We start from the raw sequence: 25,702 nt of genomic DNA on the forward strand, positions 1-25,702 counted from the left end.
GCTCTAAAATGTCTGTTGCATATTCTATCGCAGTCAGGGACCCGCTTTTTAAGTTGTTTCTCTCCCCATACCACCATTACTGACCCTCCACCATAAAGCCTCTCTTCCCAACAATGTTTCTCTAAGTATTATAGTAGTGCTATCTCCAAGTCATCTCTATACCTTGATCCTTCCATCGTCTTACTTTCTTAAGTATGTAGTAGAGTACTTTTCCCCATCGCCATTATCACAATTTAGGTGCGAACAAGCACAGCTGGCCCGAGCTACTCGATGAGCTGCGGTGAGCAAGGGGCCGATGGCGGGAGAATAAGCCCTTATTCCACAATACAATAATATAAGTTAGAACAGTATTTTAACATCATAGTAGTCAAATCGACGCACGCATCATACACACGATAAACACGGCCGCTAAGTAATCTTGGAGAGATAAAACTATTGTCTGAGTTAAGTAAGCTGCGCGGCGCCGTCCGCGTATCTTTTTGCATGTAGGTACCAACGCTAACGCTACGCCCAGACGTAGGTTTTGTTTTATGGAAAAGGAGGAGTGTTCAGAGATTATCGCCGAGCCGCCTTCATTCTTTTGCAACATCAGAGGAATTACAGAAGCGTTGCTGTATAAGGAATATGTACGTGCTTCTTTTGAAAGTACCCATGTCGTATCGTCCGGGAAACACCGCACAAGGAAGTTCATTCCACAGCTTTGCAGTACGTGGAAGAAAGCTCCTTGAAAACCGCACTGTGGAGGCCCGCCACACATCCAGATATAGATGTAGGTATAAGATTTTAAGGAGACCGCTGAGTTACGCTACTGTAATTTTATTGCTACTGCCTCAAGTCTTCTTCCAATCGTTTTGGAGCTGTCACTTTGCGAACTTCCTGCAGCTCGTTTCGTACCGTTTGTCAGAAGATGAAAACGTGTAGTTTCTGCGAACACTGCTTAAAAATTACAATAAATCTGTTATCTCTCTGTGGCTTCTCTTTTGTGAGTTTTTCCTTCCGTCTGGTAGGTTTCACAGTCTGCCGATATAGATAATATTAAATATTTCGAGAAATTATAGACTTACATTTTTTTATGAAAAGAAGGGACGAGACGAGCAGGACGTTCAGGTGATGGTAATTGATACATCATGCCTATTACAATGCAGTACCGCACAGGATTATTAAAAAAAAAGTTGTCTAACAGCAAGAGACAGATGGCCAGCACGAAATAATAAAATATATTATTACGTTATACTAGGTACCTTTTTTTTCTCTAAATACGTCCATGAGTCTATATTATTATCATTCCACTGTGCGTAGTTTGCTTTGTCTTTGAACCGAATATCTGCTCCGTGCATTGATTACCTCGGCACATTGTAGGCATACAAAACTAATCATTCATCAAATGATCACGTAATGTTTCCAATTTAAATGAGTATCATTTAAATATGGGTTTTTCTATACATACAAAGGATCAGACTTTTTATAAACAGTATGAACGTGAATAGCGTCTGTTGTACTTCAATAGTGGGAGATTATGTTGTACTTATATTATAGTGGGAGACAAAATATATTATGTTGCAAGAAGGTTGCAGTTAGGTGTTGAACATATCCATCATCCACATCCAATGATCTTTTTGTAAGGAAGCTCCAGTATAAGGTAATTTTGAAGTAAATCTTCTTAGGCCAATCGTATCCACCAAAGCGGAAAGGAGAGGAGACGAGAGGAGATAAGCCGCGAAGCTGTCAGGTTATTTCCACCAAAGCGGAGAGATGAGAGCTGTGCTTATAACAACTCTTTCGGGTGAGCGAGGCGCGGCGATATGGATTAAACGGAGAGGAGAAGAGATGACTCATTTTTCTATAGAATTCTGTGCCGCGTACAGCGATGGAGCGGCGTGGCAGAGCGGAGAAGCGTGTAGGCGGGCGTGATGACGTCATCCTTTCGTACACCTCACTTGACTGATTTAGAGTACTCACAGCTCACATCTCCTCTCCGCTTTGGTGGAAATTTTTGGTGCGCACCCGTCTCAGGATCAGGTCTCAAGCACCAAGGTGTTTGACAGGCTACCGGGTATCGGAAATTACATCTTTCACTTGATGTTTTCCTGAACTGAATGGAAGATATTGCAGTAATCATTCAGCAATAAACATTGAAAATCCCTGAACTCTCATTTCACACATAATTAGGTATAATACACTCAAAGTAAATATCGATTTATGTTCACAGTCATCAGTCTTATGACAAATTTTATGGCCAAATGACCATTTCAATTTTTTTTAATAAGTATTAAATCGGGCAAATAGAGCTTCTTCCATTATTTTCATACCAGAGTCTAAAGGAATTCGTTGCTGGCCTTTAAGATGGCAAGATGCTCTTAGCTTGAGTCCCCAAGCCGTATTATCTCGAGGAATTATTCTGCAGTCGCAAATTATCGCATACACAAGCATGGCAAATGTTGCGATTGTAGTGTGTAGGTTAAATATTTTTATGGAACTTTGGAACATTGTTTTTTTTTTATTAGAAAAAGGAACGACACCAGCTAAACATTCTCCTCGTGGAAGGTGATGCGCCCTGCGCTTGTGGTAAGGTTGTGTATTCTTTATCAAAGCTAATTGTACTCTTGTGCCGTATATAGCGTCGTCACTAACTATAAGGGCGAGCACACATCGCGGTGAAAAGCTGCTAAAACTAAGCAAGAAAGTAAAGATATCTTAGCTTGAATTTTGAAAATGTAATTAAAAGTAGGTATTCTGCCAAGAAACATTATTAAAGTTGACGCTTACACTGATTCCACGATAGTTTTAGGGTGGGTTAATACTGTCCTGTGCTTGCTTGGGGCATAAAAAGAATAGGGGAGTCCCGGACCCAAAGGTGTCGGAAGTGGATGAGTCATGCTGCCGACATATGACTATAGCCAGACTCAAATTAAGTATCATACTCGCACAGAAAAACAGCGTGAAGCAGCGACATATGTCAGCGGTTCATTAAGAGATATTACACCAAGGGGGTACCGGCTCTGCCACAGTCTGGGAATCTCTCCAAGAGCATTCATACTCAGGCCATCCATTGTATTCAGGGGAGGGCAAAGAACTCTACCACCACCTTGAGACTGCGCAGCCGGTCTTCATACTCCTTTTCTTTCTTGTAGACGTAGGTATCTCGACCGAGCGACACAGCACATTTAATATTATACCCCAGGTACAAAATTGAGCATATTTTTTTGCCTTATGCCGGTTATGTGTTACGAACAGGAGGGGAGAATGTTTTAGGGTAGGAACATGTATATCTCTGGCTGGGCATAGATTTTGAAGACTGCGTCCACATCTACGCATGTATTGCATTGATCTAAGCATATCCCTAGTAGGGCGGCGTCTATTGAGCGTAACAAGGAATTGGAGTATTTTACTTATTATGTAAAGTAATTTCCGAACCCTGTAGTCCTGATATGTAGACATATTATAGCATATCTTGAATGCATTGCTTGTAAAAAGGCATCATAAGTAGAGTTACTAGGCGTCCGGATAAAGCCATAGTTAGGATTTTTATTTTTGTGTCCGGCGAAAATAAAATGTGCGGATTTTGTTGGGCTTTACTTTAATTTTAAAATGTTCATATAGAATTTAATTTGTATTCATTTTAATGTTTATATAGTATTTAATTTTGGCTACCTACTGACTTTATTTAACTGATTAATAATAAAGTACTCAGACTGATTTGGCTTTCGATTTTATTTAGGAATATTTCATTAGAATTTAACAAGATTTATGGTAATAATAAAAAACACTTGATTTTGCATACAATTTTTTTGGAATACTGAGACACAAAATCCTCAACAATTACCCTACATTATTCTATTAGCCCGGCCTTTTTAACCAAATGTCCGGCCAAACTGGCTGGTCTGTCCGGTGGTAGGTTCAGCGACCTGGCAACCCTAATCGTAGTAGTAAAAGTAGGCGTTACTTTGCGGAAATCCATAATTATCCAAATGATTTGAGTTTTCTTTAGTATTAATTCCGCCAATATACTAAAGGCTATGTTTTGAGTCTCGTGCCAGATTTTGGCGAGTCAACACATCCTGAGGATGTCTCGAGTAGAGGCGAAACACGTGTCGAATTGTTTAAAGACAAATATTGGCGGAATTAACACTAAAGAAAACTCAAATCATTTGGATATTTATTATGTAATTTAACAGGTCAACCATATAACACAAGCAGTACTAGTTACTGAGTTGCCACAAAAAATAACGCTTTAAAATAATTCTATATAATTAATATTTATATTATATACAGTATAATAATATCAGTATCGGACGAAGGCATACCCACTTTCTTTTCAACTATTAAGTTTCATTTACACATTTGACTTAATAAATAACACCCTTTATATAAAAAATAATACTTAAATTAATAAATTTTCAATAGGTAGTAAATAGTCGGCACGTAGCTGTCAAATCGGTAAGACGCCAGAAAAGCTCTGTTATGAGTTATTTTGCCGACCCTAAGGACCTATCGTCTCCAGTCCAAAGTCAACAAATATGTATCCATCGTGATTTAGATTTTCGACAATTTCAGTGTCCACACAAGTCGCATCCCACACCACGGCTCAAGGATTGCTGGCAACGTTGAAGTAGCATGGTATAGCGGAAGAGACGGCCCGCACTGCCTCGGCAAAATAAGCCATGGTGACCAAGAACGTTACCTCCGTAGTGGCACATAATATGGAGAACTACTCTAGGTATACTCAATACCCAGGCATAAACCAACTGCGATTGAGAACCTAGAATTATCTAGAAGCGTCCCTATGTTAATCAATGGAGTGGCCCGAAGTCATTAATGTTTGGTTCTCGTTCGTCAGTAGCAATAAAACGAGACCGATTCGAAATATTATCACATGACAGTAAATCTTTTTTGAATGGTTTTCCGTCCCAAAGCTTCTCTGGAAACGCAGGTTTAAAGGGATGTGTTCACTTGGACAGGTAACATTCCAAGCATCTTTAGCAGCTTCCGCATACACCTGTGGCAGAGACTCAAATGACGGGAAGATAATATGATCATACACTGTAATGGCCGACACTGTGAACAGAAGATAAAGAAAGATATACTAACGATTATTCAGATGCCAGTTCCGCCAAATAGCGAATGGGCGGTTAGGCCTGGCGGCACCAGGAATTGTCTGACAGAGCACAATTTAAGATTTTTGATAGTAAATTTCTTTTAGAATCGTTCTTTGACAAGAGTATAATATTATGATTGCAGAGAGGGCAATATCGGAGGACATATAATGTTAGTTGGGGACAGTGAGGCAAAAACAAGTTATATTACCTATAGGCTTTGTGGAAATGTATTCATAGTAAGCGGTCTGAATATTGTTCAAATTTTGATTTTTGTTCATTTATATATGCTGAGATGGACTCTTCCAAAATTGGTGCGGTGCACCTAAAAGCGAAAAGATTGCTTATCTACACTTTTTAAATTGCATTGCTTTATATTATAATATTTAGATTTAAGAATAACTATATTTCTTTCTTGTCACAATGTTGGCACAGGATTTAGATGAATTTCACAATTATTTAGTAGTATATATAATTTAACAAAAACGCATATTAACCTTGACATGATGATATAATATTATTATAAACCTACTAAGTAGGTAGGTGGGTGCGTAAGTTGTTCTTAGCGACATGAATACCATTCAAAACACCCAAAAATAGTAGAAAGTTGGGAAATCATGTATCCAATTATATTTGAGGATCGAATTCATAGCCCGTTGTTGCCATAACACAAAAAATACTTTATATTTACTGAAAAAAATATTACATAAAGATGGAGGAAAAAAGAAGGTATTAAATACATGAATAAAAATATTATTATACTGCATAATTAAGTTAAATAACGTGTAATTAAATATAATTAAATATTTTTATTCAATTGGAGAGAATTTTTTTTTAAGACTTGTATATAAATTGAAATTTATTTAATTCTCGTCCATTCGATGTAGTTCAGTAGACATAAGATTATGTGTTACTTACAATAAATAGGCTTGGCAGCTGCAGTGTGATACAAATGGTCTAGTTGACTAGCTAACGTCAGGGTGTCGAATTAACGTGACGGTAAGCACGTATAAATTCACTCTGCTTTTCCCTAACGCGTCAAAAGAAGAATAACTTAAAAAAATATTTTCAAAAGTTAAAATAAGTTATACTTACTCTGTTTTTGTTTTTGTAGGAAGCCGACTAGATTATGGGTACCACAACGGCGTCTATTTCTGGCGTGAAGCAGTAATGTGTAAACATTAGTGTGTTTCGGTCTGAAGGGCGCCGTGGCTAGTGAAATTACTGGGCAAATGAGACTTTACATCTTATGTCTCAAGGTGACGAGCGCAATTATTGTAGTGCCGCTCAGAATTTTTGGGTTTCATGAGCGGCAATGCATTGTAATGGGTAGGGCGTATCAATTACCATTAGCTGAACGTCCTGCTCGTCTCGTCCCTTATTTTCATAAAAAAAAACTTCTCTACTTCTAACAGAAAAAGTTGGCAACCCTGTCGACTACTCGGCCTTGACTCCTTTAAAATCTGTTTAGATCTACTGGAATTATAAATTAATAAAATACTGCTGTAATTAATGTTTGAGAAATTATTTATGATCTATTATGATAGAGATAACATTGGGGCACTATTTCTCACACTTACATCGAATTTTAAATAATTTTTAAGTTTTTGTCACCAACTAATTAATTTGATTTTGCAACTAATTAGCCATTATTATAAGTAGAATTTATCTTTAAAAATATTGAAGATTATTATTAATTTATTTTCCTCTATATCGTCCAAAATAAATTGGTACCATGCAGACACCACAATGACCTATAGGTATATATCTTTCCAGTATCAGTATGTAGTCTACCAAGGATGAGGCTCAGGTCCTAAAGTCCATATTCCAGAAGCTGTCTCAATACATAATCTTCATTACTGTGCATTAAAGAGATACCTAATTACGAGACACCATCTAGAATACGGAAGTCAGACAGGCTCTATTTGAATGGATGAATTTCGTCTACAGACTGTTTCCAAAGGGGGTGATGCCTATGTGTCTATTTAGCGCCAATAAGAGTAAATATTTTATTTAGACGTTAAGTTTTAGGACGCTCATGGTTGCTAAGAGGGCAATGCAAAAGGCTATGCTCGGAGTTTCCCTGCGAGATCGAATTAGAAATTACGATACCTGCAAGAGGACCAAAGCCACCGACACAGCCTAGATGATTGCGAAACTGAAGTGGCAGTGAGCAGGGCATATAGCTCAACGAACAGATGGCCGTTGGGGCAGTAAGTCCTCGTAATGGTGACCACGTACCGGAAGATGCAGTGTTCGCAGGCTCCCTATAAGATGGACCGATGAAATGGTCAAGATCGCCGGTATGGATAAGAGCAGCGCAGGACCGATTGTCGTGGAGATCTTTGTCCAACAGTAGATGTCTTCGGACTGAAATGACGATGAGAGTAAATTTTATCTGACTCTGCCTTTTCGAGAGATGGCTTCCAATGAATAAACAACTGGATCTTCTAGAATTACAACTGACGTCTGACCACAACTTCAGCTGCTCTGTAGAGTTAAAAGCAAAACCTGCTTCTTAAAAACTGGGTGTTATCAAGGCTAGAGACAGTAAGCATTTACTTTTTGCTACTGGAGGGCTTTTTTGCACATGTGCCGGTGCTTCGAGTACCATAGGAGCGCTATTTTTGTTTCGGTGTGAAGGGCTCCGTAGTTAGTGAAATTACTGGGCAAATGAGACTTAACATCTTATGTCTTAAGGTGTTGAGCACAATTGTGGTGCCGCTCAAATGTTTGTAATTGATAATATGCCGATAGATAATGCACAAATTTTAATTATGTTACATATGTAGGTATAATTAATTACAATCAATTTACATTTACATTTAAAAAATGAAATATAATTCTTATATTAAATCTTAAATATTATCAAGATATATTTCAACAAAAAACTTTATCACAATAATTAAATTACCATATTTTAGATTAATTTAAATAGGTACGTATTTTAATTAGACAAAGATGTTTTAATTACGAATATAGTTTAAAAGCAAAATATGAAATTTAAATATCCCAACCTACGTTAGTTGTTAATTAATTTTAGAGCTAGCACCATCTGCTTATCTATATTTTTTCAGACAAGAATATCTAAAAATCAATATTTTTCAATATCCGCGATTACTAGAATTAACCCTCTTCAAGTTTTTCCAGCTGCAGCGTTTGGTAAACAATTGTACTATGTAATTACTAATTCATATCTCTTTTCGAGCATTCATTGAATTACGCCGGCCGATTGAAAGTTTGGCGTTAAACGAAAATAAGTACTAACGCGATAGCTCTTTGTAGCACTATGTCTAGTCTTTCGCTTGATAATTAAACTCTTTTGCGGTTTTATTTGTAGGGATGGAGTTGCCATTTCATTTCATCTTACTGAATGCTAATCTCTAATTTACACTAACTACTTGGAAATGTTACTTGTGGTAATTTTATATTTGTAGATATTTATCTTTAGGTAAATTGTGTGAGAGCATGTATTTCATTGTTCTCTGTTTGTATAGATTCCTGTCATATGGTGAGTATAAATTGGTAAGTACGATTTGCTACGCAAGTAGGCTATCTATCTATGTCTCATGTTGTGCTTAGTAATTTCTTTGATTAACACGAGAGTTACACATTAAAATAAAACACTTTTTAAAGGATTATAATGCGTGTAACTGTAACTGTGTTTTTACACTAGATTTTGCGTTATTTTAGTTAACCAGACAGTTCGTGACCTTTCCCTAGCATTTTCAAGCCAAACAAGTAGATCCAGCAATTCATGAGACCAGGTAAAGTTGAATATTCCACTGCAAGATGTGGGTGTCTATTTTACTGTGGCCTGTCTTACATTGGGCAAACCAAACGCAACATCTCAAGCCATCTTAAAGAACACATTGCGGATATTAGACAATGATGTCACTCTAAGTTAGTAGTCCGCTTCGACGAACCTTAAGTTCTGGCAAATGAGAATAGATTTTTTTTCACTTCTGCTGGCACTCCCGGAGTGCAACTCTTTATTTTTTTATTTTGCTGTAATGTTATATTGTTAGTTGTAGTCATCTCATGTTGTAGTTTTAGAAGTACTCTTCTACAGTAGTGCTAGTTTTAGAAGTACTCTTCTAAAACTAGCACTACTGTGCTCTGTGGTTTGGGGATACGATTTACCTTGCTCAGTGTTTTTCAGGTGCTAATAGAATAAAGAACTGCTTAATTACTTAATGAAATTACTTATATGCCAGATATAATAACTTTCAAATGAGACTAGAGATTTTAATCAATCAGCTAAAATGTCAATATGTACCCACCATGGCAATCATTAAGATACAAAATGAAACTACAGAAACATCAATATTTATTTATTTATTTTCGAACAATCAAAGCTAAACATCTTGGGGATATTCGATGGCTTACAATCTTTTTGAACTCACAATCTCTGATGTTATTCTCATGCAAATAAAGAAGGCGATCGTACAAAAAAAAGTTCTCGAACACTGGCTGCATGGCATTTTGTAGTAAAATGAATATGGCGGCCTTTTTGAACGTAGACTTTGTGTTTTCGCGCCAAATGACTGACAGCTCTTCTATATTTGGTATTGTGGCGCCCTCTGCCTGCATATTTTCCATTCCACTGTTACTAACAAAAGAGTAGCCATTCAACGCATTTCTAACGTAACACTCGAAATTATTATCGATTGTTTTCAATCTTACAGCTTTTCTCTTCTTTCTTTTCAGTGTAAATTTATCTGCAAACAGAATCCGATTAATATTTAGTATATTAAATTCATAATAGAATTTATTAGTGTTCAGCTTAATATGTGTTGTGATATAGAATACATATTGAAATAATAAAATATTTGTTTTGAACAAGCTTCTGTTTGTTGATGAATGAATGAATGAATCTGAACATTGTGATTATCACATTTTGCTTATGTACCTACATAATATCAAGAATAATTATTATTATTGTAACACATCGTATGTGAATTAGGTAGATACTTTAACTTTTTTCTTAATGATTCTCTAGGCCTTAAATTATAAATAGAGGTCAGGAGATCAATTCCTCTTCTCCGGTGAGATGGTAGATATTCTTCTTTAAGATGGTATTATTAATATCGGCCGCATTTTGCAAGATTTGACCTCGAAACTAGATCGGCGGTACATTGTTGGTGCAGCTAATGGCAGATCATCAACTAAGGCTCATTCTCTGTATGCAGTTTACTATATTAGGTGATTATAATTCCCGTAGTGATTCCCACACTGGAATAATAATTAAAAAAAAAAGTATACTAAAATTCATAGTCGATAAGGGATTCGGAAAAACGCCCGCTGAGATAACGCCTCCAGCGCTCTTTACCCAACAGATGTGACCGCTAAGCCAGCCGTCCAATACTGAACCGTTCATAAATTCATTTCAACCCATTTTCATCGTATTCCCGGATACTTACTTCCATAGAGGATGTAATTACCACGTAAAAAGAGGCGGGAATGCCTAAGTAAAAATTCAAATTTAGTTTACTATGAAACTTACAGTATCGCAATTGGCCACGAAGTAAAAGCCGGCTAAGTTTGAAAGCGAACAGTTAGACTCCTTTGTTTACAAGATTATAGCCGTCATCTGTCCAATGACTGCACGTTTCATACAATCGAGTGAATCGCTTTTTTCTTAGAGAATTTGCCAGGCTGCTGCTTCTTCTTCCTAGCCATTCTCATTCAGTCACGCCTTCTTTAGCTGAAGCCATATGAGATCGCGTCCTTCAAGTGTGCACCCAGTTTGCTCCCGTAACCTGTTTTATTCGAACTTAGCTACGCATTTGCGGCCTTCTTCTACCACACTACTCATCCTAAGGTTGCCACTCACAACTATTTTGAATTAACTTTATAATTAATAATAATGAAAATCAGTCTGTACACAGATTTAGCGACAGCAGACCATACTTTATGGTATATTTATTTGATACTTCCATGCGTTCTTGACCAACAAATGATTAATGACTAACCAAGCAACCCTATAAGGTCTTAATATTTCATCTCGAGGTTCCAAAAATAGTCGATAATTATTGTAGAACAATGAAACTGACATCAGCTTCTTATTTTAATAAAAATAAGGGTTCAGTTAATGGTATTTGATACACCCTGCCCATTACAATGCATTGCCGCTCAGGATTATTGAAAAACAGAAAAAATTCTGAGCGGCAATACAATAGCGCTCGTCACCTTGAGACATTAGATGTCAAGTCTCATTTGCCCAGTAATTTTACTAGCTACGGCGCCCTTCACCCCGATACACACAGTAATGCTAACACATTACTGCTTCACGGCAGAAATAGCGCCGTTGTGGTACCGTAATCTAGCCGGCATCCTGTGCAAAGGAGCCTCCCACTGGTTTCGATGGAAAAAGCTACCACAATCTACTTATTTACTACTACTATAATACAAAGGTAGATTTCGAAGATGTTCCACTTACTTTTTACAGCAAAAACTTGTAATGTGGCTCGCGCCAACATATTGAAAACTAAATCTTCCAAACTTTCGTTAGCTATATTAGTCGGCTGGGTAGCCAACCTCAAAAAAGGCACTCTTAAGTATTGAAATCCGGAATATCTCTCATAAATACACTTCAAACACTCGCTTAGTGGAAAATTATTGAATCTTCCGTTATCTCCTTTTATTTTATGATAGCAACACGGCATTATAATCATGGCACGAGCGTGTTCCATTTTTAAAAACAAACTCATGGCGTCAACTGTCAAATCAGCACACGCATGCAAGCCAGTTATACAAAAACCTTTATGGTTAGGAAATTTATCGAGTAAAAACCTCTGGATCGCATCATGTGATTCTACGGTTACCGTGTGTTTTATGAATTTGACACGATCTATTGACTCCTTGTGATATTCTCTTTGGCGTTTCTTCGCGCCAACATAGTGCCTGTCATTGCATTCCAGACCTAAAACATTCACAGTAGTCGTATCAAAAATCTGTTGGTCCAAATAGCCCTGAAAAAGAGAAGCACACTTCTTTCAATATAATTTAAGAACTTAATTATAATAAACTTAAATTCTAAAATTGAATAAATGAATATTTATAGGACAGAGGAGCGTACGGGTCTCCTGATGACTCTCGTAGAATTGGAAGACCATGAAAGGCTTTTATCCGGATTCGTAGAGAGAACAGTGTTAAATAATATTATTTTAATAAAGGATTTTATTTAATTTAAATCTTGTTACTTATTTATTTTGCTCATTGTATAATTTAAATAACTGGTTCTTACAAGTAAGAACGTGATTACATTTGTTTGAATAAAAATGTTAATTTTTCGTCATCTTTATTCTTTTATTTCATATTGAACATTTATGCCTTAGTGACTACTAATTTAACCTAGGGTTACCAAATCAAAATTCCGGAGAAAGGTCCTGATTTGCATTGAATTAATCTTAACAAATTTTACAGTTCGGGTATTTTCTGTCAAACGCGTTCCGAGTGGCGGGGGACGTGTGGCAGCGACACTTCGCAGGTCGAAAAAATGGCGACGTAAATTTAGCGAAATTGAAAAAAAAACACCTAAATTTGTTGCTTTTTTGTTGCTAATTAGTTGCTTAAAAAAAATTTTTTTTTGCTCTAACCGATCGCAAAAAATCGGCAATAACGCTAACTTTACATTAAGATAGCGTGGCAATTATTTTGAGATAAAAGGAAAACATTTATACAACGTAATACACAGTTTTCAAGAAAAACCAACACACTTCGCCCAATCTCCCAACGCAGGAGTGAGTGTTGACGCTCGCTCATCGAGGCTAATTGGTCGAATGGCATTTTATAAATAAATAGTTTAAGAAAAAATCTTACTCAAAAAGGAATCTTGACATTTTAAGTATCATTAAACTTATTATATACCCACATGGATTAATAAGTATTGAATTGTGTTAATAAAATAAAAGAGTGCAATTATAATAAAAGGAAGATTATAAAAGCAAATTCATATTCAAATATTTTTATTCAAAATAGGAATTAAAAGCACTATTTCAAAACAAGGAATCGTTGTTGGCATATAAAGAGAGTTGTTTAGAATTGTCTAACATTATATTATCGATCAGGATCTCGGAAACAACTTCGTTTCAAAGCTTAAGTTAAAGTGAAAGATTTAGAAACGTAAATAAGTTAACACTGTAAATAAGTCAAGTGGACCCATAACCGAACCCATTAAAATTAGTTAACTATGCTGATAACATGAGGCACGCAGTGACGCAATTGTACGCAAAACAAAACAAATGTGTTCTGAAATCTAAAAGAATTGTTAAAATACGTTTGTGTGGGAAAGGTTACTATAGCATAAACGATTTTCTTAATGACACCACGGAGTGGGAATAAAGCGAACAACCTCAGGCTCTTTAATTATAAATGTTTATTGTACGATATCACATTGTAATCCACATTTTTATATATAAAAAAAAGCCCGCTGAGTTTCTTGCGCCCATTCTTCTCAGGTCTGAGGCAGTCTCTTTTGAATGGGTGGTAGTCTTTGACGTTCAATAAGTGATTTTGAATCCTATTTTGAATAAATATATTTGAATTTGAATATCCAAGGGATGTCAAGCGAAATCGGGCAAACCACTTTTCCAGATGGGATGAAGTTAACTACGGGTCCGAACTGGAGGAAAATCACACGAGACAGGAAGCAAATGAAATCTGTAGAGGAAGGTTATGCGAAGAGGCATGCCGAAATTAAGGATATCTTGTAGATATAGTTTTAGAATGATGTATGAATATGTGCGAAACTTTTGGAGTATTCAAAATGCAAGAAATCCATTGAAATACTCACCAGACCGCATCCAAAATCCACCACTGTATCGCACTCTGTGTCCTCACACAACAGAGCCACTTCTTTCGACAAATATAATATCTCATGCTTCTTTTTCAACGATAGCGGCGCATCTGACACAAACTTTACTTCATCTTCGTCAAAATCATTTAAATCTACTTGCAATTTACTTAATTTTGTAAAAAAGTCATTCAAATAATCATTTCTTGGAGTCATATTTATAACAAAATCATTAGTATTTACATTCTCCAAGCCAGTAATATCAATGTGATCCAACACATTATTAACCAGGATATCCGTGTTTGGGAAATTATATAAATATTCATATTCTGCGAAAAATTTGAGACACGCCTCGAAATAATCTGAAGAATTGTGAAAAGATGGCGGCAGGGACATTGTGTTGATCTGAAAATAACATAAAAATTATTAAACCACTTGAACTACATTATTATACAGTTATGTAAAAATTTGCAGCGAAATATTGCCATCGGTGATATTTCTAAAGGTTTGGCTAGTCATTTACATGATTAAAATAGATAAGTATATTAATATTAGATTTTTCACTTTAGCATCCCTTTGCAAAATTTTACCTAATGCATAATTATTTCTCGCACATACTTTATGCAATAACAATGTGTCTTTCCAAATACTTTTCTACAGAATTTATAGTGAATACATCAAACTTGCGCATGCGCTGATCCATACCACCCAGTTCATGACTTCATAAAGTCCGCTTTGCATAAAATTCTTAAATAATTTGAAAAACATTTATATGCTGCTATTTTCAGTAAGTATTATATAATGAAGATAATAATAGACCGGTGTGAGAGATATTATCAAATCCCGGAGGATGAGAGTGTTTTGTTGTCCACATTATACATATTATATATAGGTACCTATATTCGAGCAAGAAAACGCATAGTACAGTCACCGTCAAAAAGATAGCGTCACCCATTATATTCAAAAACATGGCAACACCTATTGTTACCATATACATCGATTCACCGAAAGTGACCAAATAGATAACGTCATCCAAAGTAGTCAAATATATCGGGACACCATAAACGTCATAAACATTTGAACCTCTTAAATTTTAATCTATAAAAAATTCCGATTTTAATCCTTTCGGTGAAAGCACCGAAAGTTCATAAATAAAGAAAATCATGTTATTTTTTTCAATGTTTATTATTAACATTTGACTTCCTAATCAAAACACAACCGTTGCCGAAGTCCTCGGAACTCAAGGACCACTCCTCCCAGGAAAATAACTGTAACCTATATATCTGCAGGCGGTATATAATGAAGTATATTTTTAATTGTTTACATAGTTTCAAGGAATAGGTAGACTACTCGGTCGCATTATCTGTGCACCTCGATGAAGAACAAAATTTACAAAATAAAATATTAATAATATAATAATAATCGAAAGCAAAATTATTATGTATATTATCCATGCTTTAATCTATACTAATATTATAAAGAGGAAAGATTTGATTGTTTGTTTGTTTGCATTGAATAGGCTCCGCAACTACCTACTGAACCGATTTGAATAATTGAGTCGCTAAATTTCAAAACAAGCCAAGTCCAAAAAGGTTGTCTAGCCACAAAACGTTTTTTTATTTTGTATTTACGTAGTAACGGTACACATTTATTTTTTTGCTGGCAAAATATCTATTTTATACTATCCTCTATCTTTGTTTAACATTTAAGTTGAATAAGTGTGGCAGATACAGCATTAACGCATTTTTCTGTTTGGACTTGAGCAGTTTTTGACAAACGGAGCACTGTACTTGGCTGCGTTTGTTAGGAGTTTGAATAACAGCTCACAAGTGGACGGACTAAGGACAAGGAATATTAATTATATTATAATAATATTATTATAAAAATGATAAAGGATTAATATTAGGTAGGAATAATAAATAGAACTAACAAGTTTATTAAAGAAATGTAGGTATAATTAAAATTAAATTCTTAAAAACTAAATTATCTCATGTTCACATACGTGTAGGTAGTCACACAAAATCTATAACTTCTTCCGCCTCATGTTCACAACAAGGATCGTTCTCACGGATTGAAAGATATCTATGATCCCTGGCCAGTACGTTTTTATAAAATGCCAACTCCTCTAGGTTAGCCCAGTTACAGCCGTAGTGTGTATTTAGCAAGGTTTCCACATTTTTTAATTTCTTTTCCTTCACGCCGACTCCCAGCTGGACTTGTTCTGGAGTCATATCCATGAAAGTTTTGGTGAGACGCAGTAGGCATTTCGCTACTCCGGTGTTGCTTTGGTATGAGATCTCACCCCTTGTCAAAATTTTGTGGGTTCTTTTGCCTCCTCTCAAAATAACTCTTTTTATTTTAGTTATCTGAAAGTGCCACTTATTAGTAGGCTTCACCACTTCTCCCACGGCAGTCCTGTAATCATGAACGGGAACCTCAGTCCCTAATTTATAAACCATTGCGTGCTCTGCCATTATTTCTTCATATTCTTTTGGATCAACTATTGTTTCAAGTTTATGTATCTTCGTTTCCGTCAGGCCAAATACGCGAGCAGCTGGCATATACGAGTGCCCTGTAACTGGAAAAATAATTTCAACAGTTTTTAACGTGGGCGGAGCCTCGGAAAGCCATTTACTGGCCATGCCGATGAGAAACGAATTTTTGTTCTGGCCCACACATCCGTCTGACATTAATCGAATAGTCTTTATATTTTCAGTATTCACTGAATTTAAGCAGTGCAATAATGCACTGCAGATTTCATTTGATGACTTGGCAGTGATGTCTTCCGTCCCTTTTTCAAATTTTATTTGTTCCTGTAGTTGTAAACAGGTTGAACACACATCGGTTCTTGGTGATCCAAATCCAATGTTAAAGTTTCGGTTAAAAACTTTTCTGAATAATAATTCTGATACTGACATTCCGGGCGCTGCTTGGTCATTATACATTTTGAACATCTTTATGATGTTGAGTGATGGATCTAGATAGATTCGTTGCCTTATCTTGTCGCGTGTGTAATGCTTTTCAAGAAGTTTAAAATCTCGAATGAAATTTATGGCAACTTCTTTTCTTGCCCGGAATTCAAACTCTTTTCGGTCTCCTCCCCGATTTTCTGTGGCTATACAGCCAGACTTCCAATATCTTGCTAGCACACCTTTAAGCCGATTTGGAGTGATTCTTAGAATGCCAATAAAGGCTGCCCGGCACACTTGAATGTTGGTTTTTGTCTTGTGCTTTCTCACAAAGTATTTAACAGACATATTTTTGTTTTTTGTATTGTCTCTAGGACGCTTTCGTTCTATCTTAGCAGTCTTACAGAACTGTAATATGTAGTTGTCTTGGTCTACTTTGTTCTTTGTGCGGTAAAAATTTGCATGAAAATGGAAAACGTCATTGGATGTCAGATGGCTGCACTGATATATCTGTTTAGTGTTATGTGTGCACTTCGGTTTTACCGGTAGACCAGCCGCTGAATATTTGAAAGTAAAATGTATGCTCGTATTTAGTTAGTAAACCAACCTAGGTACCTATATATACTACAGTTACACTTTCTACTCACATTACTACTAGTATTGACTAAAATATGTCTACAGTAGGCAAGTAGGTGTCTACCTACTTATTTGAAAAAAGTGATACAACAGAACTTAAATTACCTAATTGATTTATTTGAAACTTGTAAATAAAAGATAATAAAAAGGTTAAGAGTTTGAAATGAAATATCGGGTTTAATTTAATTCAAAAGTACATATAAAATATATGAGAATATATTCCAAACAAAAGCAGTGACTCCAGAGGTTTGCTAAGTTATGACCGTTATTTTAAAACGTGCGTGATGCGGCCCTGGCTAAATCGGGGTTATAGTAGCAAATAGGAACATAAACATACCGTTTCTCCTTCTGTTTCTCACTTTTGGTTGAACTTTTTGGTATCACTCGTTTCCTTGCTTTATCTGGAGGCATAATTGGTATATTTTCCATTGTTTTTTGTCAAATTTATTATCAAAATCGATTGAAATATCTAACGCGGTCTCAATACAGTAGCTATGCCGAAGTACGACTGACAGCCATCTTGGACCATGCGGAAGCTCTGATTGGTTGACGGGGACATGGCTGGTTTTGATAAAAGTTTGTTACTGGACTTGGCTTATTTTGATAAAAATGCTTGTTTTCGAAGGCGTTTTGTATGAAATATAAAGGGACTTGGTTTATTTTGATGAAATGAGTAGTTAGACAGTTATTTTCTCTACCAGAGACAGTAAAAAAGTAAGTAGCCAATATTTTGTGACTTGGCTGGTTTTGAAAGTTAGCGACTCAATTCTTTCGCTGTTGGGAAGCTACATTATCCCCGAGTGTTATAGGCTATATTACATTTTCAAAAAATTAGGGATCCCTACTAAAAGTCCAGTAATGTAACCCAATGTGTAAAAATACGTACGCAAACGACGTCGCGGGGTAAAAGCTCTTTATTCGCGGGGTATATGTTCCGTAAATATGCCGCGATTACAGAAACCCTGAATACGGAATGGCAATTTATATGGGATTATAGGGGCTACGTTCCTAGGTGACAAAATAAAAAACAAACATATAAAAAATAATTTAATTGAAGCTTTTGACAATACGAATCAATTATTATCTTCAGGCTTAAGCAACGGTTTAAAGAATTTTGTAATTTTTTCTTGCTTGACAGTTTTGCTTCAGTTTATACTGATATTCAACACCAGCATTAGCATAGCGTTGGAATTATTTTTATTAATATGCATGTACTATGTACTGATTACATCCGCGAATAAAATCTTTTTAATCACATCACATTTACCTACATCACAATTTTTTAATCCGAGAATAGTGAAAACGCGAATGAAGGAAGCGCGAATAAGGAGATTTTACTGTATTATAAAAAAAAATATTTTAATAAGTTGAAAAACTTAATGACTGATGGTAAGACATTCTTATAAAATGCTATATTATTACTGGTAAGAATACCTTTACTTTTTTTAATATAGATCCTACCAAACTGGTAACGTTAAAGTTTGGTTTGCAGCACTTTGCTATTAAAAAAGAGCAAGGCTTTATATTTTTTACTTATACTATTAAAATAATTGATTAAGTAATCAATTATTTTAATAGTATAAGTAATAAGGAATAAACTGTATAAATATAAATTATCGTATATTGGATGCATCAACCATTAGAGCTTGAATTCATTCTGCACCCTCGAGAACCTCGGATACGGTATCCATATTGTTGAAATCATAATTTTGTGCGGCTGCCATCTTGGATTTCAAAAATAATCACAAAATCGTTATCTGCACCCTCGAGAACCTCGGACACGATATCCATATTGCTGAAATCATAATTTTGTGCGGCGGCCATCTTGGATTTCAAATATGATCACACAATCGTTCTCTGCACCCTAGAGACCCTCGGACACGATATCCATATTGCTGAAATCATAATTTTGTGCGGTAATACAAAAATCCCGCGTGGCATAATATTCAAAATAATATTACGTAAATTTTATTTTAGTACTTTCCGACTTACATTTACCTATAAATTTCAACAAATACGCTGTCGCATCATCATTATTTTTTTACTATGATTCCCGCTTTGCACTTGTTTGCTAAAATCTTACGTAATGTGAGCCCGAGAGACACAAACACAGTACCTTCCTTGACAGTGGTCACGGGCGTACTGCTGGCTTGAGCGAGCATGCAACCAAGGCGTCGCGTTTGGTTTATTACGAAAAAAATTAATATAAAATAATTCACAAAGCGTATTGATAAATCCCACAATGAAAACTTATAAATACTAATAAACTATCGAATACAATAAGTTTTGTGTTTATAGCTATCATAGTTTTATGATAATATAAACAATTCAAATAAAAAAGACTATTTTTCAAAAAATAAATCTATCGAGATTTTTTTCGTAATCGTGTTTTCGAAACAGCGGTAATTTAGATAAAGAAATGAAGATAAACATGTCAAAAAATTGGAACCGTAGTATTTGTAAAGTATTTTAAGTAGATTTTTAAAAATGTTACTTTTTAGGACTATAGCGCCTTAATAATTTATTGTACAGTTTGCCGAATGAACTTAGGCATCGTATGGAAAGGATGTCAGTTTTGTAGTTTTTCTGTAAGCCTTATAGTATTCAGTGTATCGTTTGACTTGTTATTTCACTAGTAACGAACGTTCGGTGCGTTTGGAAACTTGTCCGGTTTGTTGATGTGAAAACTGTGCACTTTATTTTGAAAGTATTTGAGGGCTATCTATGAGATTGAGCTATCAAGCTCGGCTATACTATGCTAGTTCTGGTAGTCTCGAACTCTCGATTCACCCAAGGGTATTCAATCAGTCAGGCCAATATTTATCAGAATAATTTATACCCAACTAGGGAAGATATCACTTCCAACATAAACCTTGCAATACCCGAGGAATTATGGGGGAAAACACTTCCCACATAATATTGAAATAGGAATTAAGGAGGCTTCAAGGACCGGGATATGATGAAGATTCTTCAGATGGAAAAAAAATACAGTTCATTCATTAATTTATTATAAGTATCCATAATAAACATGAAAATAACTAACACTTTCGACACAACAAATGCAATAACTACAACATAACAAACTCCTTAGTAAATACTCTAGCAATAACTTGTTTTAAGACAACATTAAAGGTCTACAAATCAGGGCAATGTCTGGAACATGACAGAAGTGTCGCTGTAGCAAGGTCATGCATCTATGTCCCGTCAGATTGTCTGTTTGTAATGTGTTGTAGACTCCATCTATGCCCATTCTGTTAGTGTCTCCAAATATAGAATAGGCTGCAGTGTAGTCTTGTCAAATAGACTATTACATTAAAAGCATGGCTTTATTTAACACATAAAATTTAATTGCAAATGCTTTAGACAAAATAGAAGTGAAACAAAGAGACAAATAGTGACTAGGATTATAGTACATATAGGTTTCTGTGTCTACAGATTGTTATTCTATAACTAATTATTTGTGTTCCAGCAAAACTGCAAAGAAAATACCAAAATGGATGTCACAGCTTCGGCGCATAATTGAAATTATGTTGCTGGCATAGTATTATATAATATGAACTGTTTATAACTCCTTTAGAATTTGAATACATAACTAGTTGTAAATTGCATAACATTAAATATTTTATCACAATATAATATGTACTTATAATTACTGCTACCCATTTGTGATAACTAGAGACTTGTGGACTTCATTTTTCACTTTGAACATTGACCTACAGTGCACAATGCCAAGCAAATGTAAGCACAAGTAAGAATCCTCGTGTTCAAGCTTCAAGTAGTTGCAAAGGGGTTTTGTTTAATTATATTTTAACTTTGTTATAGGTAAAAATACACACACCAATCTCAGTCAATATTATTTTGATTAAATAATATACCAATTATGTGATTAATGCCTCTAATAGCAGCAATTAATTATTATCAGTATAGTCCATTCACAAAGCCTGATCTGAAAAGTAGTGTGCAGAAATATAGTTGTCATACAAATAGGAGTTCTTAATTTAGTAGTTGTTTATTATGTATTTGCTCACACAACTCATATAAATAATTTATCAGGACTAAATATATATACTCTTTCAGAGTGATGAAGTGTTAAAGTGATAATTTTATCAAGACACATAATAGTTTAGAAATATACCAAGTTATGACTACAATGATGCATAATAAGTAAGTAGTACATGAAACAATTGAAGACTCCAATGTGATCTAATCAGTAATAATCAGCCAAGTTTTTCTGTTCTTTGTCAGTCTATTGGTGGTGCTTTGGCTCTTTGCCAATGGTCCACCAAGTCCAAGCCATAACCAGATTCTATTACCAATACAGTTAATCTCGGGGACCAGTAACTCTCTCCCATGTCTCATCTTTCTTACGTAGCTGCTGAGATGCACCGTCACCAATCACACATTTCCCTGCCCATTTATCTTGACCTAAATACTTCTTGCAGACTTCAAGTAAGTCTTCTTTAGTTACAGCCAACACTCTCTCCCTCTGTGTTTTCCAAATGTCATAGGACAGCCCAAACAAGAAGAGCTCCGTGCCTCTCATATACTCTGCAACTGGCGCATCCATTTGCTGCAATATCGACAATTTGGCTTCAAATAAATTTTGTTCATCAACTAGAGAGGAGTTCTTCGACATCCAATCTGTTGTATCATCAAAAACATCGAGAGTCAGCCGTGAGTTCGGGTCTCTATATGAATAAAAGTTGAACACACCATCCATTGTTATCATGGATCCACCACCATATGCCCCATTTTTCTCCCGAACAATAGGATGAAGGTACTTGGATGTTAAAAATCTAGACAATACACGAAGCTTGGGATAGTCTGGATGTGTGTATGGTATTGTTGGTATAGCTTTAGCACAGTAATTGACAGGAATGTTCATACATACATGTAGGCCACGATTATCCTTATTTGTAATCTTTGAATCAGTAAAATTGATTCTATTTACCTCTTTGCATTCATGTCCCTCACACAAACTTAGACAAAACTTATCGATTTCATTAGCAATGTCACTATTTGTGTTTGAGAAATGAACTGCAGCTCTTAAGTTAGAGCCCTTAAGAACTACATTTCCAATACTATCAACTATATCTTGTATTTCTTCTATTTTATATTGCTTTTGCACTTCTTGCATCTTCATTATATTTTTAATCCCAAGCAAATTATCTTTGCATTCATCCACTGATGAAATCAGAGATCTGGCAGATTGCATAGCATATGTATGCCCGTTATCTATGATCCCACTAGTCAGTGATGAACAATAGTTACTGAAAAGCATTGCCATTCTTTCACTGTTATCAAATTTAGGTTTGTCTAATATTTCTTTCCAAATGTCAAGCATTTTTGGAAGATTTTCATCCAGACAGTGACTGCTGATAAGGACACCTTGCTCATACTGTTCCTGCAAATCAATATGCTCAGTTATATGTGCAACAACACTTAGCCCTGAGGTTGTTTTACTCACATATGAATCAAACTCTCTATAATTGTATGTTGTTGTATCAAATTTGTCAAGTACAAAATTGAATAATGGTAAAATTGATCTCTGTTTATCATTAAGTCCATCAGATCCAAGAATTCCCTTGAGATATGTTACACCATTTGTATTAGCCTCGCATAGTTGTAATGGTATTGTTCCTGAAACTGTGTGCTTTAAAGTCGGTGCAGTTTTGTTTAGAATTATTTCATCAATCTTTAAGCAAGGTAGTACATCTAAATTCTCAGCTTTCTTCTGTACTGTTGACAGCTCTATACCATCTTGATATATTTGCTCTTTACTCTCTGCTGTTAAACCCATAATTTTGGAGTTCAGTAATTTGAGTTCAGCTTCATTAAATATATTGTCAAACTGTGGATGTGGTTGCATTGTCATTATTAATTTATGTTTGTTTGAGATGAAATACTTTTCAATAATGTCTTTTACATATTTTGGACTCATTAGGTTGGATTTCACATGTTTCAATAAATTATTCACTTGTAAAGCTTCCAGTACTGGCCCATTGTGGTTCCACAATGGCATCAGATTAAATAGTAAGTTAAGTCCAAATTTTGGTGATTGATGTTTAATTGATAATTCAAATCCGTGCAAAACACTCTCAATATGATTCTTCTCAAAACCTCTACTGTGGATCTCTTCAATTGTTTCATTTACAAGTTTTTCAATAGTTTCAAATTTAGATACCTCTACATCCCTTAAGCCTACAACAAAAAGGGTATCTCTTATTTGGTTATCATAGCCAGTAAGGGAGTTATAGCCTCCAGAGATATTTTTTTCTATGAGACTCTTATAAAATGCTGAATTTGGGCCAATTATCATCAATTCTGCCAATGCAGTCATTGTGAATGTGTCATATATATCAGTTATATCTGACATAACATAGCCAATGGCAATTTGGTTTTGTTTTTCAGCAGGCGCCCCATATTGGTCAACTCTGCATAATATTTTTTGTCTCTGCTCTGTTTTCCAACGTTCTTGTGGGTTCACAATTGTGTTGCTAGGGTCTAAGTACTCATATTTACTTAGATACTCATCATTAACAAATTTTAAACTGTGCTCAATGGGAAAGTTTCCATAAGAGAAAATTCTGGCATTACTTGGGTGGTAATGCATAGCATGAAAGTTTTTTAAATGCTCATGTGTTAACTCTGGAATGCATAAAGGGTCCCCACCAGAGACATATCCATATGTACCTTTAGGCAGAATAGCATTTATAAATTTTTGACCAAACAAAGAGCTTGTTTCTGAGAAAGCCCCTTTCATTTCATTGTATACCACTCCCTTGAAAGTCAAGTTAGATGATTTATCTTCTAATTTTTCATGCTCCAGTCTCCAACCTTCTTGGAGGAAGTCTAATCTTTCTAATTTTGGTTTAAACACAGCATCTAAATACACCATTTGAAGGTTTCTGTAGTCTATCTCATTCTGTGATGAAAATGGGTAAAATGTATAATCTGGCCCTGTTAAGGCATTCATGAATGTTGCAAGTGATCGATTAAGCATTTTAAAAAATGGATCTCGCACTGGGTATTTCTCAGAGCCACATAAGACTGTATGTTCCAATATATGTGGTGTGCCCATGGAGTCTAGAGGGGTTGTTCTGAAACCAACAGAGAAAACATTGTTTGCATCATCTCTCTCTAAATGTAAGTATTCAGTCTTAGTCTTCTCATGTGTTAAGAAATAAGCTGTCATGTTGTACTCCTTGATAGGTTCCACCTTTGTACATGTGAATCCATGATAAACTTTACCAGGAAGTAAACCACTTGAGAGATTCTCTTTCTTTTTCAATATTCCAGTGCTGTTCCCTCTCTTGGACATATATTTAGGGAAACCATGCCAGTGTAGTTTTGCAATTCTTGAATACATTTTCTTTCTGTAAACATAGCACTCACTGTTTTTAAATATACCGAACTCGCATAAATGGAAACAAATGCCGAGAAGAAACTATCCTTACGTAATTGGGATCAAAATTTGATGGATATAGAAAAACAAGTGAATAATTGTGCAATATTTAAACTTACCCTAATGCGTTTAAAGTTGTACTGAATAATAGCGTACTTTTTAGCCGTTCTTGAAAAGTTCAGAAGTTGAAAACTTTCAGGACATTTCACAACATTATTATATCAATTTTAGGTAACCTCATACTAGTCCAACGGCAGCAATAACCGGCAACTCCAGGATAATCCGTAAAATGTAAATCTAAGAGACAAGTCACAAAGACAAACTCACAAGAGTATGAAACTTGAAAGTCAGGGTCTCAGAAATCAAAAGAAGTCAGAAAAGTCACAAATTTTTTTGGGAATTTTATGACCTGGTAACTAAGATCCTTTGTGAAATGAAATGCATTTTTTTTTTATTTATTTATTTAGAGGCACGGGATGCAAGTCTATAGGCCATTAAACTACCGAGCTTTGCGTATGTGTCTCCTAAGTTTAACGGTAATGATAGTGTTAAGATTACACAAAGTTTTATTTTCTTATAATATCTGAAACAAAATATAATATTCATGCTGTTAGACTATAAATAACATACACAGTTAAAATTACTTAAATTATTATTAATTTATTAATGTATTAATTTGACGACCTGTATAGCCGAGTGGTTAGCGATTCTACCTACTAAGCTAAAGGTCCCGGGTTCGAATCCCGGTAGGTGCAAGTATTTATATTATGAATATGGATGTTTGTTTCCGAGTCATGGATGTTTAAAATGTATTCATGTATGTTTATATGAGTTTATGTATATTTAAGTAAGTATATTGTAT

At 35.3% G+C, this 25,702-nt stretch overlaps 1 protein-coding gene across 2 annotated transcripts; it reads right to left on the reverse strand.

Moving 5' to 3' along the window:
- Window positions 1-9,416: 9,416 nt before the first annotated feature.
- Window positions 9,417-25,192, reverse strand: LOC126975378 (presequence protease, mitochondrial). 2 transcript variants are annotated; one of them, XM_050823250.1, is made up of 4 exons: window positions 24,960-25,192; window positions 13,891-14,295; window positions 11,536-12,067; window positions 9,417-9,814 (listed from the first exon to the last, which is right to left on the reverse strand). In XM_050823250.1, exons 2-4 carry the CDS (start codon window positions 14,284-14,286, stop codon window positions 9,432-9,434), a joined length of 1,311 nt encoding a protein of 436 aa, XP_050679207.1. In that variant the 5' UTR covers window positions 14,287-14,295; window positions 24,960-25,192; the 3' UTR covers window positions 9,417-9,431. The 2 variants fall into 2 exon arrangements, with proteins under 2 accessions (XP_050679207.1, XP_050679206.1); XM_050823249.1 differs by lacking the exons at window positions 9,417-9,814; window positions 11,536-12,067; window positions 13,891-14,295 and adding an exon at window positions 20,426-24,811.
- Between the last annotated feature and the right edge of the window lie 510 nt (window positions 25,193-25,702).

Source organism: Leptidea sinapis, chromosome 35, assembly GCF_905404315.1.
Source record: "Leptidea sinapis chromosome 35, ilLepSina1.1, whole genome shotgun sequence".
Classification (NCBI taxonomy): domain Eukaryota; kingdom Metazoa; phylum Arthropoda; class Insecta; order Lepidoptera; family Pieridae; genus Leptidea; species Leptidea sinapis.

What these genes read in the sequence shown, in the direction of transcription:
- LOC126975378 (XM_050823249.1), bottom strand. Translation starts at nt 24,804, where the DNA reads ATGTATTCAAGAATTGCAAAACTACACTGGCATGGTTTCCCTAAATAT.